This window comes from Aotus nancymaae, unplaced genomic scaffold, assembly GCF_030222135.1.
Source record: "Aotus nancymaae isolate 86718 unplaced genomic scaffold, 86718_ANA_hifiasm-v0.15.2.pri h1tg000011l, whole genome shotgun sequence".
Taxonomy (NCBI): Eukaryota; Metazoa; Chordata; class Mammalia; order Primates; family Aotidae; genus Aotus; species Aotus nancymaae.
Genome location: NW_026988422.1, coordinates 14758318 through 14778473, shown reverse-complemented (window position 1 = coordinate 14778473; position 20156 = coordinate 14758318). Strand labels below are relative to the sequence as shown.

Genomic DNA, 20156 nt, shown 5'->3' with positions numbered 1-20156 from the left:
TGGGCTGCTTTGGAAAAGGAATGAGAATACCCTCCACTGTGGCATGGCAGTTGGGGATGTGTGGGGTCACAGAGCACATACCAGCAGCTAAGTCTGCCCCATTAGTGGGACTCATAGATGAAGCTATCTACCTTAGAAAGTAGGGCTGTGACGATACCCTCACTGCTCAGTAGCATACTTGCATTGGTCCTAACTAGCAAAGTACAGGTTCCATTGTCGATGCTTTCTTTGGTGCCCTTTGGTGCCACTTTGCTTCTTACATGTTCTATTCCTTTTTGTCTCCATTGTTTCAAAGGGTAAAATAGAAACTAAAGCCATTTATAAAAGAGACTGTCGGCTGGGCATGGTGGCTCATGCTTCTAATCCCAGCACTTTTGGAGGCCAAGGTGGGCAGATCATTTGAGGTCAGGAGTTCAAGACCAGCCTAGCCAATAAGGTGAAACCCAGAATCTACTAAAAATATAAAATTCACAAGGAGTGGTGGTGTACACCTGTAGTCCCAGCTACTCGGGAGGTTGAGGCAGGAGAATTGCTTGAACCTGGGAGGTGGAGGTTGCAGTGAGCTGAGATTGTGCCACTGCACTCCAGCCTGGGCCACAGAGCAAGACTCTGTCTCAAAAAAATAAAAATAAAAAATAAAGAGGCTGTCTGTTACCATCATAGGTAATGTTAGCTGCTGCAGCATTTAAATTGCATGTTGATAATTCAGTGTTACTTTCCCAGCATGTTCCATGATATCAATTTGTCTTCTCTTACTTCACCTGTGTAGCTGCCCTACTGGAAATTTTTGAATTGGAATTTTGAGATTTCTACATTATGAGTAATTTTTCGATTGACCTTTAAAGATTTACACTTTTTAAATGAGGGCAGAGGGATTTAAGATACCATACTAAAAAGAAGAAAGAAGTTGTATTAAAAAAAAGAACTGAAGAGTCTCAGTTGAGGTATTTAGAATGCTAGAATTAGAATTCAGTAGTTTAGTACACAGTTCTTTATGAAGTTATTGTACATACTGACATTCACAGGTATTTTTAAATTTTTGTTTTTAATATTCTAGCTGAAGAAATAAAAAAGCTACGGAAACAACTGGAAGAAATCCAAAAAGAAAATGGCCGATATATTGAATTACTGAAAGCTAATGACATATGCTTATATGATGACCCCACAATTCACTGGAAAGGAAATCTTAAAAACTCAAAGGTCTCTGTTGTTATTCCTAGTGACCAGGTTCAAAAAAATATTATTGTTTATTCCAATGGGAATCAGCCTGGTGGAAACAGCCAGGGAACAGCTGTTCAGGGGATAACTTTTAATGTTAGTCATAATTTACAAAAGCAGACCGCCAATGTGGTGCCAGTACCGAGGACTTGCAATCTGGTGACTCCTGTGTCTATTTCTGGAGTTTACCCTTCTGAAAACAAGCCATGGCATCAGACCACAGTTCCTGCACTGGCTACCAACCAGCCTGTTCCTCTGTGTCTTCCTGCTACCATTTCTGCTCAAAGTATTCTCGAGCTTCCCACCTCTGAAAGCGAATCAAGCGTGCTTGGTGCCACTGGTGGCTCACTGATTGCCGTTTCAATTGGACCTGAGCCTCACCAACATCGTTCTTTGCACACATGTCTAAATGATCAAAATTCTTCTGAAAATAAGAATGGACAAGAGAACCCCAAGCTATTGAAGAAAATGGCCCCTTGTGCTACAAACATCCCCCTCAACTCCTCAGCAACTGCCACTGAAGTGCACCATGGAAACAAGTCCTGCCTGAGCATACAGGACTTCAGAGGTGATGTTCAGAACACTTTTGTTGTTTCAGTTACCACCACAGTCTGCTCCCAGCCTCCCAGAACTGCAGGTGATTCTTCTCCAGTGAGCATTAGCAAGAGTGCAGACTTAACAAGTACAGCTACAGTGGTGGCTTCATCTGCCCCTGGAGTAGGGAAGGCCACCGTTCCTATAAGCACTCTTTCAGGAAACCCTTTGGACAATGGTTGGACTCTTTCTTGTTCTTTGCCTTCTTCAAGTGTTAGTGCTTCAGATTTGAAAAACATTAATAGCCTTACCCGCATTTCTTCAGCTGGAAACACACAGACAACATGGACTACTTTGCAACTGGCGGGAAACACTATTCAGCCCTTAAGCCAGACACCATCTTCTGCTGTGACTCCAGTATTGAGTGAGTCTGGTACTAGCCCCACCACAAGCAACCACAGTAGACACATGGCTACAGGCATCAACTTGAATAATTCCTTTCCAGCAGATGGGCAGCCAGTTGAGCAGGTAGTTGTAACATTGCCTTCTTGTCCATCTTTACCTATGCAGCCACTAATTGCTCAGCCACAAGTTAAATCTCAGCCTCCCAAAAATATCCTTCCACTGAATTCAGCAATGCAAGTGATTCAGATGGCTCAGCCAGTTGGGTCGGCTGTTAATGCAGCTCCAACTAATCAAAATGTTATAATTCTTCAACCACCCAGCACCACCCCATGCCCAACAGTGATGAGGGCAGAAGTTCCCAACCAAACAGTAGGTCAACAGATAGTAATCATACAGGCAGCTAATCAGAATCCTTTGCCACTCCTCTCCGCTCCACCTCCTGGTTCTGTTCGACTCCCTATCAATGGAGCCAATGCTGTAATAGGGTCTAATAATTCAGCACAAAATGTTTCAACACCACAGACTTTTGGAGGAAAACATCTTGTCCACATATTACCAAGACCTTCATCTTTATCAATGTCTAACTCAACACAAACTTTTTCTGTTACAATGTCAAGCCAACAGCCTCAAACCATTTCTTTAAATGGACAGCTCTTTGCTTTGCAGCCTGTGATGTCTTCATCAGGAACTACAAATCAAACCCCTATGCAGATTATTCAACCCACCACCAGCGAAGATCCAAATACCAATGTTGCCCTGAATACATTTGGTGCTTTGGCCAGCCTCAATCAAAGCATATCACAAATGGCTGGGCAAAGCTGTGTACAATTGTCTATTAGCCAGCCTGCCAACACTCAAACTGCTGCAAACAGTCAAACCACTCCAGCTAACTGTGTTTCATTAACAACAACTGCAGCACCTCTGGTAACAACAGATAGTTCAGCCACACTAGCCAGTACTTATAATCTAGTGACTACTTCCTCAGTGAACACTGTTGCTTGTTTGCCTCCTAACATGAAGTCAAAAAGGTTGAATAAGAAGCCAGGTGCCAAGAAACACTTAGCAGCAAACAAGTTAGCATGTTCCCTGAATCCAGTTAGAGATGTGAGCAAGTTAGACTGTCCCAACACTGAAGGCTCAGCAGAGCCACCCTGTAATGAAGGACTGCTGGAAAGCCTCCCTGTTGTATTACCATCTGTCTCTATGTCCCAGGCAAATAGTGTGAGTGTTTCTGCTTCACATTCTTTGGGTGTTGTAAGTTCTGAATCATTAATACCTGAGTCTGCATCCAAATCTAAGTCAGCAGAAAAGTCCAGCTCACCCTCTCAAGAATCTGTAACAAGTGAACATTTTGCAATGGCCCCAGAAAAATCCAAAGATTCTACCCCTAATCTGCCACAAGAGATGTCTCAGGATAAACCACCCAGTAGTTTAGCATTGTCAGATGCTGCCAAACCCTGCACTTCAGCCAATGTGTTGATTCCATCTGCAAGTGATCCTCACATTTTGGTTTCTCAGGTTTCTGGTTTGTCATCTACCACAAGCACTACAAGTACGGACTGTGTTTCTGAGGTAGAAATCATTGCTGAACCTTGCAGAGTTGAGCAAGATTCATCAGATACCATGCAAACCACAGGTCTCTTAAAGGGGCAAGGTCTAACTACATTGCTCTCTGATCTTGCTAAAAAAAAAAATCCTCAGAAATCCTCTCTTTCTGATCAGATGGATCATCCTGACTTTTCTTCAGAAAATCCTAAAATAGTTGATTCAAGTGTGAATTTACAACCCAAACAGGAACTCTTATTGATGAACAATGATGAGAGAGATCCTCCACAGCATCATTCCTGCCTCCCTGATCAGGAGGTTATTCATGGTTCTTTGATCACCGGTAGGCAGGCTGACTCTCCCATGTCAACCAGCTCTGGCAGTAGTCGTAGTTTCTCAGTTGCATCCATGCTTCCTGAAACAACGAGAGAAGATGTGACCAGCAATGCAACAACTAACACATGTGACAGCTGTACCTTTGTGGAGCAAACTGATATAGTAGCTCTTGCAGCAAGAGCCATTTTTGACCAGGAAAACCTTGAAAAGGGAAGAGTTGGCCTCCAGGCTGATATAAGAGAAGTTGCTTCAAAGCCTTCTGAAGTATCATCCTTAGAGGGAGACCCACCTTTCAAATCACAGATACCTAAAGAAAATGGCACAGGACAGGCAGAAGCAACACCAAATGAATTTAATTCTCAGGATTCAATTGAAGCAACTATGGAGAGACCCCTTGAAAAACCAAGTTGTTCTCTAGGAATTAAAACATCAAATGCATCTCTACAGGCTTCAAATCCTCAGCCACCAAGCATCACCAGTTTAAGTGTGAATAATCTTATCCATCAGAGCAGCATCAGCCATCCTCTGGCCAGCTGTGCAGGTTTATCTCCAACTTCAGAGCAAACGACTGTGCCTGCAACGGTTAATCTGACCATTTCATCTAGTTCCTACGGCAGTCAACCTCCTGGACCATCTCTGATGACCGAATATTCCCAAGAACAGCTAAATACTATGACTAGTACCATACGAAATTCACAGATTCAAGAGCCACTCTTAAAGCCAAGTCATGAAAGCCGGAAGGATTCTGCTAAGCGTGCTGTCCAAGATGACCTTTTACTGTCTTCAGCTAAACGTCAAAAGCATTGCCAGCCAGCCCCGCTCAGGCTTGAAAGTATGTCCCTGATGAGCAGAACTCCAGACACCATTTCTGATCAAACTCAAATGATGGTCAGTCAGCTCCCTCCTAACTCTTCAAACTCAGTGGTGCCTGTTAGCAACCCAGCACATGGAGATGGCCTTACACGATTATTTCCATCTGCTAACAACTTTGTGGCTCCTGCATTGAGGCAAACTGAAGTTCAGTGTGGTTCTCAGCCTTCAGTTGCTGAGCAGCAGCAAACCCAGGCAAATCAACATCTACAGGCCCTGCAGCAGCACGTTCCAGCTCAAGGGGTGTCTCACCTTCATAGTAACCATCTTTACATAAAGCAGCAGCAGCAACAACAAGCAGGGCAGTTAAGAGAAAGGCATCACTTATATCAAATGCAGCATCATGTCCCTCATGCAGAGAGCTCCGTCCACTCTCAGCCCCATAATGTCCACCAACAGAGGACTCTGCAGCAAGAAGTTCAGATGCAGAAAAAGAGGAATCTTGTTCAGGGCACCCAGGCCTCTCAGCTTTCTTTACAACCGAAGCACCATGGAACTGACCAGTCCCGATCCAAGAGTGGCCAGCCACATCCCCACCATCAGCAGCTGCAGCAACAAATACAGCAACACTTTGGAAGCTCCCAGACGGAGAAGAGCTGTGAAAACCCTTCAACTACCCGAAACCATCATAACCATCCCCAGAACCATCTCAATCAAGATATTATGCACCAACAGCAGGAAGTTGGAAGCAGACAGCAGGGTTCAGGGGTTTCATCTGAACATGTATCTGGGCATAATCCAATGCAGAGGCTTTTGACATCAAGAGGCTTAGAGCAGCAAATGGTGTCCCAACCAAGTATTGTGACTAGATCTTCAGACATGACCTGTACTCCACACAGGCCGGAGAGAAATAGAGTTTCAAGTTATTCTGCTGAGGCACTCATTGGAAAGACATCTTCTAATTCAGAGCAGAGAATGGGGATATCAATTCAGGGTTCCAGAGTTTCAGATCAGCTTGAAATGAGAAGCTATCTTGATGTTCCCAGAAATAAGAGTTTGGCTATTCATAATATGCAGGGTCGTGTGGACCATACTGTAGCCTCAGATATCCGCCTTTCTGATTGTCAGACATTTAAACCAAGTGGAGCTAGTCAACAGCCCCAGAGTAATTTTGAAGTACAATCTTCACGAAATAATGAAATAGGTAACCCTGTATCGTCATTGCGGAGTATGCAGTCCCAGGCTTTTAGAATTAGTCAAAACACTGGCCCACCACCAACTGACCGTCAGAAGAGATTACCTTACCCACCAGTTCAGAACATCCCAACAGGAAATGGTATTCCATCAAGGGACAGTGAAAATACTTGTCACCAAAGTTTCATGCAGAGCTTACTTGCCCCTCACCTCAGTGATCAGGTCATTGGGAGCCAGAGGTCACTCTCAGAACATCAGAGGAATACACAGTGTGGTCCATCCTCTGCAATTGAATATAATTGTCCCCCAACTCATGAAAATGTCCATATTAGAAGAGAGAGTGAGAGTCAGAATAGGGAAAGTTGTGACATGTCTTTAGGTGCAATTAACACCAGGAACAGCACCTTGAATATTCCTTTTTCAAGTTCCTCTTCCTCAGGAGATATTCAAGGTCGAAACACAAGCCCCAATGTTTCTGTACAAAAATCCAATCCCATGAGGATTACTGACAGTCAGGCAACCAAGGGCCACATGAACCCTCCAGTCACAACCAACATGCATGGGGTTGCAAGGCCAGCACTACCGCATCCATCTGTGTCTCATGGAAATGCTGATCAAGGCCCTCCTGTACGTCAAGCGAATTCTTCAGTTCCCCAGAGATCAAGGCATCCCCTGCAAGATAGCAGTGGTTCCAAAATTCGTCAGCCTGAAAGGAATCGTTCTGGAAACCAAAGGCAAAGTAATGTCTTTGATCCAAGTCTTCCCCATCTTCCTCTTTCTACTGGTGGCAGTATGATTCTTGGACGTCAACAGCCTGCTACAGAGAAGAGAGGAAGTATCGTTCGTTTCATGCCTGATAGCCCACAAGTACCTAATGATAATTCAGGTCCTGACCAGCATACACTATCACAAAATTTTGGTTTTTCTTTTATTCCCGAGGGTGGCATGAATCCACCAATAAATGCTAATGCTTCTTTCATTCCACAGGTTACTCAGCCTAGTGCCACTCGAACTCCAGCCCTTATCCCGGTAGATCCGCAAAATACTCTGCCCTCCTTCTATCCTCCATACTCTCCTGCTCATCCAACGCTGTCCAATGATATTTCAATCCCCTATTTTTCTAATCAGATGTTCTCAAATCCTAGCACAGAGAAGGTAAACAGTGGAAGTTTAAATAACCGTTTTGGATCAATTTTATCTCCTCCCAGACCTGTTGGCTTTGCTCAACCAAGTTTTCCTCTTCTCCCAGATATGCCACCAATGCACATGACCAACTCTCACTTATCCAATTTTAATATGACATCTTTGTTTCCAGAAATAGCTACAGCACTTCCTGATGGTTCAGCAATGTCACCTTTGCTTACAATAGCAAATTCCTCTGCCTCTGACTCTTCCAAGCAGTCCTCAAACAGACCTGCCCATAACATAAGCCATATTCTAGGTCATGATTGCAGTTCAGCTGTTTAAATACTGATAAATGAAATGTAAAGGTAATGAGTGAGATTACAAATGTATTTCTGTGTGTATGGGCACAGACATGTACTTGAAGAGAAGGATTATGTGTGTGTGTCTTTGTATAATCAGTTTTCAGTTATCTTCTGAATCTAGGGAAGCCATGTCAGAGATGATGCAGATACTGGGTGTCAGAAAACAAGTTATCTTTCGTTTTCAACTTTATGGTGTACTTCTTTATTTTCCAAGCAGGTTTACATTTCCAGGTTGATATTTCCTAAATACTAATTAGCTGGAAATTGGGGGAGATCATCTTGTCATGCGCTGGGTAGTAGGAGGGAGGCCTAGATTTTTAAACTTGATTGTTGATAACTTGTAGAATATATAGTTAAGTTGCTACTGAAAAATATAGGCAGCTTGATAAAACACAGTGGCTCATAACCAAGTGCTGGCTAATGTCAGCCTCTAGAACAGCTTCTTACCTATGGCAGATGTTGAACTGATGCTGAGTTTAATGTCCGTAGTTAAGTAGTTAGCAAATAAATGAATTGTTTAATCAGCCTTTATTCTCAAGATAGAGGATTCTTTCTAAATAATAACAATCCATAAATTATCTGAATTTTTTGTTTTGTTCTTCAAATTAGGGAGCTGCATTATCCTTTAATGTGCCAAGATCCTTTAAAGCCAAGGTCTTCCTTAGACAATTATTTAGCCTTAAAAATAGAAAGCTGGCTGGGCACAGTGGCTCACACCTGTAATCCCAGCACTTTGGGAGGCTGAGGCGGGAGGATCACCTGAGGTCGGGAGTACGGGACCGGCCTGACAAACATGGAGAAACCCCGTCTCTACTAAAAATACAAAATTAGCTGGGCGTGGTGGCGCGTGCTTGTAATCCCAACTACTCGGGAGGCTGAGGCAGGAGAATCGCTTGAACCCAGGAGTCAGAGGTTGCAGTGAGCCAAGATTGGGCCATTGCCCTCCAGCCTGGGCAACAAGAGTGAAACGCCATCTCAAAAAAAAAAAAAAAAGCTAAAAAGCTAAAAAGCTAGATACATAAATGTTCTCCATTTTGTGCTTGCATTTTGCATCAGGCCATAGGGTAAAAGCAGTTTGTTGTATTGTGCGGTTTTGCATGGGTTCAGTTAACAATTGATGTTTCATCAGCTGAGTTTAATTTAGTATTTTGTTTTCATTCTATTTATTTGATCTTGAAATAAATTCTTTTGCATTCATTTAAATATTAGGATTGATCAGGAAATAGTGTGTTTGTAATCTATACATTTATTTGAGCCTTACTTTAAAAATATTTCTGAACAGAGATTTAAGCTCTCTCAGTATTTTCATTTACTGATAGTATTTATATTTTAAATATGGCATTGTATATTACATGATTATCCTTCATAACAGAATTATAATGAGGATATGAATTAGTTTATTATTTTTCTTGTTGGTAGGTGTGAAATGGTGCTTCAGAAAATAGTCTTTATATATCTCTGTGTGTATGTGTGTGTGTGTGTACACATACTTTAAAGTATGAATTGGTTCTTTGAAAATAGGCCTGCCATCTGAAAATGGGAAATTGAGACCTGAGACCTGCTAAAGTGTAGAAGAACTTGATATAGGTAGGGGTATTTTAAAGCCCCTCAGAAGTTTATAATACATTTAAAAACCCATATTGAAATTTGAAAACTTAAAAAAAAAAAAACTAAGGAAACAAGGGTATATATTCCTTTCCTTAAACCCATGAAGCCCATTACTTTTTGTTCTTGTTATATGCTACCAAAAATGGGATGGGGTGGGAGAGATGTGTAGAAATTATTTTATCTGCTTTGTTAACAAAGTGAACTCAAGGACTAGCTTTGCTTTTCTTTTTCTTTTTCTTTCTTTCTTTTTTTCTTTAGACAGAGTCTCACTCTGTCACCCAGGCTGGAGTGTACAGTAGCATAATCTTGGCTCACTGCAGCCTCTGCCTCCCGGGTTCAAGCAGTTCTTGGGCCTCAGCTTCCTGAGTAGCTGGGATTACAGGTGTGCACTACCACACCCGGCTAATTTTTGTATTTTTAGTAGAGACAGGGTTTCACCATTTTGGCCAGGCTGGTCTTGAACTCCCAACATCAGGTGATCCACCCACCTTGGCCTCCCAAAGTGCTGGAAATACGGGTGTGAGCCACTGCTCCTGGCCCCCCTTTTTTTTTTTTTTTTTTTTTTTTTAATTCTAAAAAGCTTCCTAAGGGTTGGTCAGAGCAGGTAACTCCAGTGAATACCTCTTTTTTAAGACTCAGCAGAAGGGTCAGTTGTGCCTCTTTAACTGTTCTTAACAAACTCTCCTATCTTTTTCTGCTGCCAACTAAGCAGCCTCTTAGGGACAAAAAAAAATATGATATATTTTTTCTTGTTTACAAAGCAAGAACAACCTGTATTTTCTTCCTTCAAAATGGTCTTGGAGAAGAATAGAAGAGCTTCATGAATAAGTTACTTAAACAAGACAACAGATAAACACAGTAGTTAAAACTTTTTATTGAGGAAAAATGCGGCATTTATGACTTGCTTTTTAATTATCTTAACTGAATTCTAAGCTGCAACATTCAAGTTTTTCTTTGTACTTGAAAGGTCCAATCTGCCAGTTTCAAGGAGGGCAGTTTTCCATGTGTTTGGCTATTCATTTTCCCTCTCCCCCTCTGTCTTCTCTCTATCACTGTCTCCATCTCTCTCTCTCTGATGCACACACGCACACACACTCACTCACTCCCTCTACAGTGGCTGTTGAGTTCTGAAGGACTGGGGACTGCTAGACATAATGGAAAGTAAGGTAACAGGCTAAGGAGAAGCTCAGTTTGAACACTGCAATGCAAAGGCCTCAAAGCCTGTGACTTTCAAGTATTTCTATGCATTAATTGTATTTTCCTGCTTAGCTGTGTTCAGACATAGTATTTTCATTTTTCAGAGCTTTCATTCCAACAAGATAACATTTTGATCTTGAAAGAGTCTCAATAAGGCTTACTTGACCATATAAGGAAAAATGTGACCATCTGTGAATAATTGGCTCCTGCTTATGTGTAGCTCTAATTATTTTACAGACATATGCATGTATATGTAAGAGTTCAGTTCATACATGGGCTCAATTCTGAAAGTGTTCAGACCATGGTACCCTTATTTGATTTAAAAGCATGAATATATGAGATTTACTAGCAGTATTAAGTATTTGATAATTAGAGCTACATGATTTTTGGGAAGAAATTTGTTATATCTAGTGTTAATCTGGAAATAATCTTGGTAAAGCGATGGCAGAAAACGTAGTCAGTTTTGGTTATAATAAATGTAACCATTCTTGGCTTGCTAATGTATGATTATAGAAAGTAAAACCATTTTTAACTTCTAGAAATACACGAAGTTATGTCTGAGTCATGAGAGTCATTGATGAAATCATTTTTCTATCTCTTTTTTAGCATTATTGATCACAGAATCAGTTATAAAAAGTGGTTGATTCCTTTCAACATTTAACATTAACTTCTAATGAAGGGAAACAGTACGGATTCTCTTCATGTGTAAATGTTTAATGTGTCAGTCGTAGATGAAAGGAATCTAGTTTGATGTTGTTTCTTTTTTTTTGGAAAATACAAGTTGCTCTGGGATGGCTTATATGTTGTTTTATGCCAGTTCAGGAAATTTATTTTTGTTTTTATTTTAAGACCTTTTGGGGTACCAGAGATGGCACCTTTTTTCTAGGTAAGGTGTGGGAATTCCTCAGTGGTCTTGCTTCATAAATTTAACATATGAGAACTGGGGAAAGAGAAAGGAGGGATTGTTCTTTTGCAGCATTTTCCAGTCACATATCAGGGTTATACTGAACTGCAACAAAGATTAACTTTTAAAAATTAGCCTTCTTAAAATACAAAATGATTTAAGTATTTTAAAGATAATTTATTTGCCTCGCTCTTGCCTTCTAACATTAGCCGTTTCACGGAGAGGCTAAAACTTATACTCCAAAAAATGTGGAAGCACATTTTAATGAGAGTAAAATTTAAAAATTTTGGGAAAGGGTAAAATCTTATTAATATGCATCTTCTTAGCATTAGCTTATTTTTGATACATAGGCACTTAGGCTCTTCCATCTGCTCCATGTCAAATAGGGCTCAGGGAAGCTGGTCATTTCCTTAGTGGATGATTACTCCTTTGCCTTGAAACATTTACTGGGCCCACCATGTATGATCAGTGTGTAGTAGTGAGTCATACTCCCAAATCAGTGATTCTCAAGTCTTGGCTTTGGAAATCAGTATGCCTCCTGTTCTCTTGAGAGTAACAAGAATTTCTTGAAACTAAATTAGTTCCGAATTGATTTAAAATATTTCAGTGTGCCATATTGCTCTGCCCCTTGATTTGGTTGGCCTTTTTTTTTCCTATGGAGGAATGAAAGGGCAAAGGTGGTGACAAAATGAAACAGTTTTGGAGTGATATCTTTAGGAGCCTGGAAGCCATATTTGTAATTCTGTTGTCTATATAAATGCTGCCTTTGCCTGGAGGTTGTGCGCCTGTGGCTGTGTACATCCAGAGGGCAACAGTAATAGCCAACAACCAGACAAACTAGTGAAGTTAATCTGTGAGGGACAATTTTATGATACCTATATGCAAATTAAAGGCAGAAGTTAGTTTCTTCTCAAGATGCCTTTTTGGCTGAAAGTTACCATTTTTCTTTCCCCAGGGTTTAACAGAAAAGGGCCTTTTTTAGATTTAACTATATTCTGTCTGCATTCTATTCTTCCTGTGTAGGTTTCTACTAGAGCCTGTGGAGGGGGGACACTAAATTTAGATTGAGGCAGTCCCCGCTGGTAAGAAGCGTGAGGACCTTGTTGGACACAGAGCTTCTAGGACTTTCCACCTGTAGCCTCTACCCTGTTCCTGCACTTTACCTGAAACTGTGCCTCTGGTCTTTAGACCAGCTATTGGAACATATCACTCACCCACTCTGTTATAGCAAAGGGCCAGCTGGGATGGTACATGCTGTGTAATCAGACACCTTCTCGACAAGTACAACTGATGTTTCTCACTGTTGCCTTATCATTTTCTGAGCCATCTTTGATGTTGATTTGTAAAAAAAAACAAAAAACAACAAAAAAACCCCTCAAACTTAGTAGCAAAACTCCTGTTAAACTCAGAGCTCTTATGTGGTGGTCACTCAATATCCTTATTTCTAGATTTACACAGACTGTATCAAATGTAATCTTTTTCTGGCACATGTGTTTGGTCAGATGCTTCATAAACATGAGCCAACTTGGGTTGTAAATATTGGGCATAATATCCAAATTGGGGTAATTTTGGATGACTGCATAATCCTGTCATTAGAGATTTCATAAGATAGAAGATAACTATTTGTAATTTAACACATTTTTTTAAAATATGAAATTTAATTTTTTTTCCTCAGTTGCGTATACAGCTATACACCATACTATGTCACAGGAACTTAAAGTTAGATGCATCTAAATCCCTTCACTTTTCTGAGACTTCTCTGTGCTCCCACCCCTGAGGTCTTCAAATCGTTTTTAATCTGTGAAGTCACTGAGGTACTGGGCTTGACGACAGTGGTAATCTTTAAGGGGAGTTGAACTGTTGATCTTCCAAGAAGAAGGGGACCAGACAGTGTTAAGATGCTGCAGTTGTGTTACTGTGAAGAAGAGATTCGCTTCCACTTTCAGCAGGCTATATAAATATATACACACATATATAGATATATTTTCACTTTGGTAATAAAAAAGTTGAAAAATCTGAGGAGAACATAATTACCTTCACAGATTATTTATAGATACACTGGGTGAGAAGCTTACTGTAGGGCAGTCACCAGAAAACTAATTTTAGTGCTTTCAATAGTGTAATATTTGTATCTATTACCATGGCTGCAGTGTCTGCTGCACATTGTGTCCTATTACTGTAAATCACCTGGTTTATAATTCTTACGGAAACTAATTTGTTTTGTAATGGAATCCAGAGCAGAAATGTATAATATGATCAGGATTGTCCTACGGGTGTAAATAAGAATAGGTCCTGTTTATTTTGACATCTTTTTACAAATACATTGTATTAGGGTGTGAATATTCTGAACCATCCTCTTGTTTAAAGTTTGGAAATTTTTATTGTTAAATGTAACATTTTAATGGTTGTAATAATTATTTGTATAGATATGAATATAGTATTTTATTTAAGAAAATAAACTTTGCATTTTTGCATCGTAAATTCTGTCTTCCCTGATGATTGCATGTGCCACTTGAAACCTGCATTAAAGTGGCTTGTCTTGCACACTGAAGTCTTCTGTTCAAATTATCTTTAAATTTTGCTGTAACATCTGAAAATAATACCATGACGTATTTGCCATAGGGATTGTGTTCCTGATCAACCAGCAGACCTCAAATTATAATTAGGACCAGAACTGTATTGTTAGAACAAACTGTGTACCTCTATACTCATAAAAGGTAAAATTAGAATTTCAGATCTGAAAGAGTATTTCAAGATGATCCACTTTAAACTCTCTCTGCTTATTTTATAGTGGCGGAAACTGAAGCACAGAACTTTGAGACAAGAGTGAGGTCTTTCACTGTAGCTACCCACATCACCTAGCAAAACTCACAGACATGGAGCCTGGAGGCAAAAAAATTGCAGAGGAACTTGTACAGTTTAAAGTGATGTAAAGTTTAAATGCCTATACATCAGACAATTTATTGTTTGGGTGACCCAACAGGTGTGGAAAATGATAAATTAAGGAAATGATAAACTCAAAATTCAGGATAATGACTACTTCTTAGAAAAGGATGAAAGGGGATGATATCAAGGAGGGAGGAGGGAGGGGTACTTAAAAGTATTGTTATATTCTACCTCATTGGGTAGCAGATGCTTAGGTGCTGATCACATTTATGCCTGTAGTCTTTGTCTTATGAATGTCTAAAATATAACCTAATGTTTTAAAAGATAAAATGGCCAGGTGCGGTAGCTCACACCTGTAATCCCAGCACTTTGGGAGGCTGAACCAGGCGGATCATTTGAGGTCAGGAGTTCGAGACCAGCCCAGCCAACATGGTGAAACCCCATCTCTACTAAAAATACAAATATTAGCTGGGCGTGGTGGCAGGTGCCTGTAATCTCAGCTACTCAGGAGGCTGAGGCAGGACAATGGCTTGAACCTGGGAGGCGGAGGTTGCAGTGAGCCAAGATTGCACCACTGCAACTCCGGCCCTGGGCAACAGAGTGAGACTCTGTCTCAAAATAAGTAAATAAAAATAAAAGGCAAAATGAGGACCTTAGACATCTCTTTCACATGTACTCCAGGAAATTAAAGCTCACAATACTTTCCTTGACCTACCTTCTTGGGACTTCAGATTAGAAGTCAGTATTCTGACTGTGAAGGGCTAACTTGCTACTGTTGTATGCCAGCTCCCATTTAGATGTTATAGATGGAACATATATTTTGATTATACAAGAAGCCCTAATATGCCACAAAAGACATATAAATCATAAAGATGCAAACACTGTGCTTAAATTTGATCTCCCTAAAGTTATAGTGTAGTTTTTGGAATTAACAGCAATTGCAAAAACTGCAATTACTTTTGCACCAATGGAATACTTTAAAATTTTATTAGCTTTCCACTTAGATGTTTAAAGAAAAATGACAAAATAATTTTAACAATTTTTTTTTTTTTTTTTTTTTTTTTTTTAGACAGAGTCTCTGTGACCCAGCCTGGAGTAATGGTGCAATCTCGGCTCACTGCAACCTCCGCCTCCCAGGTTCAAGCAATTCTGCCTAAGCCTCCTGAGTAGCTGGGACTACAGGTGTGTGCCATCACGCCCAGCTAAATTTTTGTATTTTTAGTAGAGATGGAGTTTTGCCATGTTGCCCAGGCTGATCTCAAACTCCTGGCCTCAAGTGATCTGCCTGCCTCGGCCTCCCAAAGTGCTGGGATTACAGGCCCGAGCCACCATGCCCAGCCAATTTTAATAACTTAAATCTCTTTAAAAAACTATCCAGGGGGTGTTTCACTTTCAAGTAGTCACCCAGGCTGGAGTGCAGTGGTGTGATCATAGCTCACTGCAACCTCAAACTCCTGGGCTCAAGGGATATTTCTGCCTGAGCCACTCATGTAGCTGGGACTATAGGTGTGCACCACCTTGCCCAGCTAATTTTTAAATTTTTGTAGAGGCAGGGTCTCACTATGTTGCTAAGGCTGATCTAGAACTCCTGGCCTCAAATGATCCTCCCTCCTAGCCTCCTAAAGTGTTGGGATTACAGGTGTGAGCCAACACACAGTCATTCTTTAGAAAAGGAAAAGGCAAGGCACTATTTTCTATGTTCCTCCGGTTACCTGGCCGTGATTCTGGGAAAGTGGCATAGCTTCTTTGTGTCTTTTTACTTCTCATTCTTACCTGTTTATTGTTATTATTACCTGTCCTGCGTACGTCTCAGGGCTGTGGTTAAGGACAAATGAGGTTTTAAATGTATTTTCCATGCCCATCCTCATTTCCACCTTCCTTGCATGTGCGACTGAAATTCAGCCTCCACTAGAATATATTTTGTTGGTCAGGGTCAACAGCTCCTTTGCCTTTTTCTTCCTGTGAGAAATTAAGATGATACTAATTTGCTTCCTAGATAAGGTCAGAATTCAGGTACGTTGGTTAACTAGTATCAGTGTGCTACTTAATTTTTCACGTGATCAAATAAGCTACAGATTTTGGGGAAGATACTAACATCCAGCTTTTAACTAACTTTCTGCTGTGTGGGTCTGATTGGTGGTGTTTTCTTACATTGCTTAATCCCATTCAAATATCTGGTTTGGAAAAAGACTGCAGTCTGATTGTAGTTGTGTAGAACTTACTGGTTTGTGAAGGTTTCTGGGAATTCATGGTTTAATTAGGTTATATCCCTTTAAAAAAAACTTACTGGTTTGTGAAGGTTTCTGGGAATTCATGGTTTAATTAGGTTATATCCCTTTAAAAAAAAAAATGCTGCAGGCTGGGTGCAGTGGCTCAAACCTGCAATCCCAGCACTTTGGGAGGCTGAGGTGGGCGGATCACGAGGTCAAGAGATCAAGACCATCCTGGCCAATATAGTGAAACCCCGTCTCTACTAAAAATACAAAAATTATCTGGGCGTGGTGGCCCGAGCCTGTAGTCCCAGCTACTCGAGAGGCTGAGGTAGGAGAATTGCTTGAACCTGGGAGGCAGAGGTTTCAGTGAGCCGAGATAGCATAACTACGCTCCAACTTGGCGACAGGGTGAGACTCTTGTCTCAAAAAAAAAAAAATGTTGCAATGAAGTGATGTGCAAATTCACTTTAAATACTTTTTTTATTTTTTTGAGACAGAGTCTCACACTCTGTTGTCCAGGCTGGAGTGCAGTGGTGCAACCTCAACTCTCTGTAACCTCTGACTCCTGGGTTCAAGCAATTCTCATGTCTCAGCTTCCTGAGTAGCTGGGATTACAGGCATTCACCATCACACTGAACTAATTTTTGTATTTTTAGTAGAGATGGGGTTTCACAATATTGGCCAGGGTGGGTTCGAACTCCTGACCTCAAATGATCTGCTCTCTTCACCCTCCCAAAGTGCTGGGATTACAGGCATGAGCCACTGCGCCCAGCCCACTTTAAATATATATATTTTTAAAGCCCAACAGACAGCTTAGTACAGAAGATGAAACAGGAGTACATCAGCATGTCAGAGTTTCAAACCAAGTCCTATTGCTTTTTTTGTCTTATTTCTGGACAAACTTAGAAATATTTATCACCATTATCATTATACCCTAAATGAAGAAATACCATTTTCCAGTTCAGTTCAGCTAGTTTTGTCTAAAATTTTTAAATTTTTGGGGGGAAGAAAATTTAAAGTAGCTATGATGAAACCACTACCTTATAGGAGGAGAGAGCTGGGCCCAGAGACCAAGAATAAAGATGGTTTGACCACTGTGGGAGTTGTAGATTCTGCCCAATCCATGGGGCTAGCATGGATTGCTCTTGACAACTTTTTGAGTTTTTGCATGTTTTGTAGCCTTTAATTTTCTTTTTTTGTAGAGACGGGTTCTTGCTATGTTATCCAGGCTGGTCTCAAACTCCTGGCCTCAAGTGGTCCTCCTGCCTTGGCCTCCCCAAGTGCTGGGATTATAGGTATGAGCCAATGCACTGGGCTACTGAATGTTTTTTAGAAAATAAAAAAAAACCCACTACATTCCTGTGCTTTCTCTCCATTTTAAATTTTGTTTTTGAAACAACAGGCTCCCAGTGGTAACCTGATGCTTTATGCTACATATATTTTAATTTAAAATAAATCTTTGGGTCTATAGTGCTTTGCCAAGTACAATCATTGAATTTATAAAAAAGACTTTGGTTCTTAACTTTACAAGCTTAGAAACTGAAGCCATAGTCCTTATATAAATCCAGCTGTTCCGGTTTAGAGAGCCAAAATGCTCCACAGCCGCGGTTTTATGGATTGGCTTTCCTAAGGCACAGTGAGTTTTGTTGTTACTCAGGTTTATCTATCAGGCATATGTCTTCCGTATTTTGAAAAACGCTTTCCTTTTTGTTAATACTTTCAACAGTTATATAATTCTAGGCCTCTGTTTTGCACATATAGGTACACACAAAAATAAAAGGTGAATCTTCATTGCACCACAATCTGTTGTCCTTTTCCCTGTTCTTGTTACCTGAGCCGCTCATTCCTATGGGTCCAGGTTTCTGCACCATTCACTTCACCTAGTGAGCAGTGACTTCTCCAAGTTTCACTTCTCTATCTAGGAAATGGGGCTAATGGTCATAGTTTTTATATACATAACCACATCTAATCCTGAAAACCTCGCCTTCTCAGGGAGGTTTTCAGGATTAGATGTGATTATGTCTATAAAACCCTTGGCAGAGTGCCCAGTGATGAATGTTGGCTTTTTTTTTTTTTTTTTTTTTTGAGATGGAGCCTCACTCTGTCCTCCAGGCTGGAGTGCAGTAGGGAGATCTCAGCTCACTGCAACCTCCGCCTCCTGGGTTCAAACAATTCTCCTGCCTCAGCTTCCCTAGTAGCTGGGATTACAGATCATGCCACCACGCCCAGCTAATTTTTTTGTATTTTTGGTAGAGACACGGTTTCGCCATATTGGCCAGGGTGGTCTCAAACTCCTGACCTCAGCTGATCCACCTGCATTGACCTGCCAAAGTGCTGGGTCTATAGGCATGTGCCACTGCGCCGGGCCATAATTTTTGTATTTTTAGTAGAGACAGGGTTTTGCCATGTTGGCCAAGCTGGTCTTGAAATCCTGGCCTCAAGTGATCCACCCGCCTTGGCTTCCCAAAGTGTTGGGATTACAGGGGTCAGCCACCGCACCCAGCCAAATGTGGCTGTTTTGATCATCAGTTATGCCAACCTTAATGTTCTATTAATAGAAGTTGGAAGGTAGAAATTGAGGACATAAGTTTCCAATAGTAAGATCCCACTAAGAGGGCAGGCTGAAAGCTTCAGTCCCATACTTGTCCTTTAGCAGAGTGAGGTTGTTGCAACCTCTCAGGAAGAGTTAGGCAGAAAGAGCTGTTTTTGTTTCTTCAAGGATGGAATAAAATCATCCCCATTCCGATTATCCTTCTCTCTAGATCTCTGTTTTCTGCTGGGATTAAAACTGGGAGTTTCATTTTTCTTATGAAAAATTTGAGGTTGTCAGTTACATCATCACACTTATTTTTCTGACTTGTCCCCTCTTACCAGTTACTCGCCTCCTCTAGGCAGGACAGGCCAGGCTGTAGGCATCCGACAGGCCGTAAGCTTCCCTCTTAGTCCCAGTATGATATTTTACAATTCTGCCTGTAGTTAGTAGTCGCTGTAGTCTCAGCTCAGTGGACCCCAAAGCTTACTTTCTTTTTGCTTTCAGTTTGCCTAAAAACAAGATCAAACCCACACATCTACCACATCAAAAGTTTATTTCTCCTCCTTTAGTCCCCCATCCCCAAACCGGTTTACAGACACTAAAATGGCCTCTGCAGGCTCCATGCATCATGTGTGTCATCAACACTACTGCCCAATGCTTTTCGTGAAGTTGAGTAATTTTCTTTTCCTTCTAGCTTACCTCTTAACTTCCATTACTCAAAGCAGCAGCTATCTTTCCCTGTATGTCCCAGTCCAGTCTCATTTACCTTCTTGTTTAAAGCCACCTTCCACCTTCGTGGCTTTTATGGATGGTTCAGGCTAAAATCTTGTGTGTTCCCTTCCCACTTAGGCTTTCAGAAATCACTAACTGCTTAACCCTGACCCGCAACTGAGTCTCCATTTGGTCTTCCAGATTTACATTATTCTTGCCGCATCTCAGTTTTCCTTTTCCTGAATGTTCCATCCACATAATTGTTACAAGGTTTTAGCCTTTGAAAGTCAACTGGAAATGCTCAGACTTGTTTGGAGGAATCTCAGCAAGAAGCTTATTTCTTCAAAGTCACCCTTCCCTGAGAACCAGCATCCTTCTCTGACACCAGATCCTGAGCAGGGTCTCCCCTAATTACTTGATTTTTGTGTTTGGTTTTGTAGTAGAACCGGGAACCATAGACAGAGAAAGCCTGAACCTCCCCGAAGAGGTCTCTTAGGGAGGCCTCCAGAACCAAGTATGCTCTTGAGGAATTTGGTTGTGAGGGAGATGCGGTCAGCAATTAGGGCTTTACATCT

The 20156-nt window shown here is 41.0% G+C and overlaps 1 protein-coding gene across 2 annotated transcripts in view; it reads left to right on the top strand.

Annotated features, from left to right (window-relative positions):
* The window catches only part of USF3 (upstream transcription factor family member 3), a 65371-nt gene extending 51652 nt beyond the window's left edge, over positions 1 to 13719 (top strand). For both annotated transcript variants that reach the window (XM_021668832.2, XM_012463998.2), the window contains exon 7: positions 1058 to 13719. In XM_021668832.2, coding sequence (XP_021524507.2) covers positions 1058 to 7509 — 6452 coding nt within the window. In that variant the 3' untranslated portion in view covers positions 7510 to 13719. The remainder of the gene's footprint in view (positions 1 to 1057) is intronic.
* The last annotated feature ends 6437 nt before the right edge of the window (positions 13720 to 20156 follow it).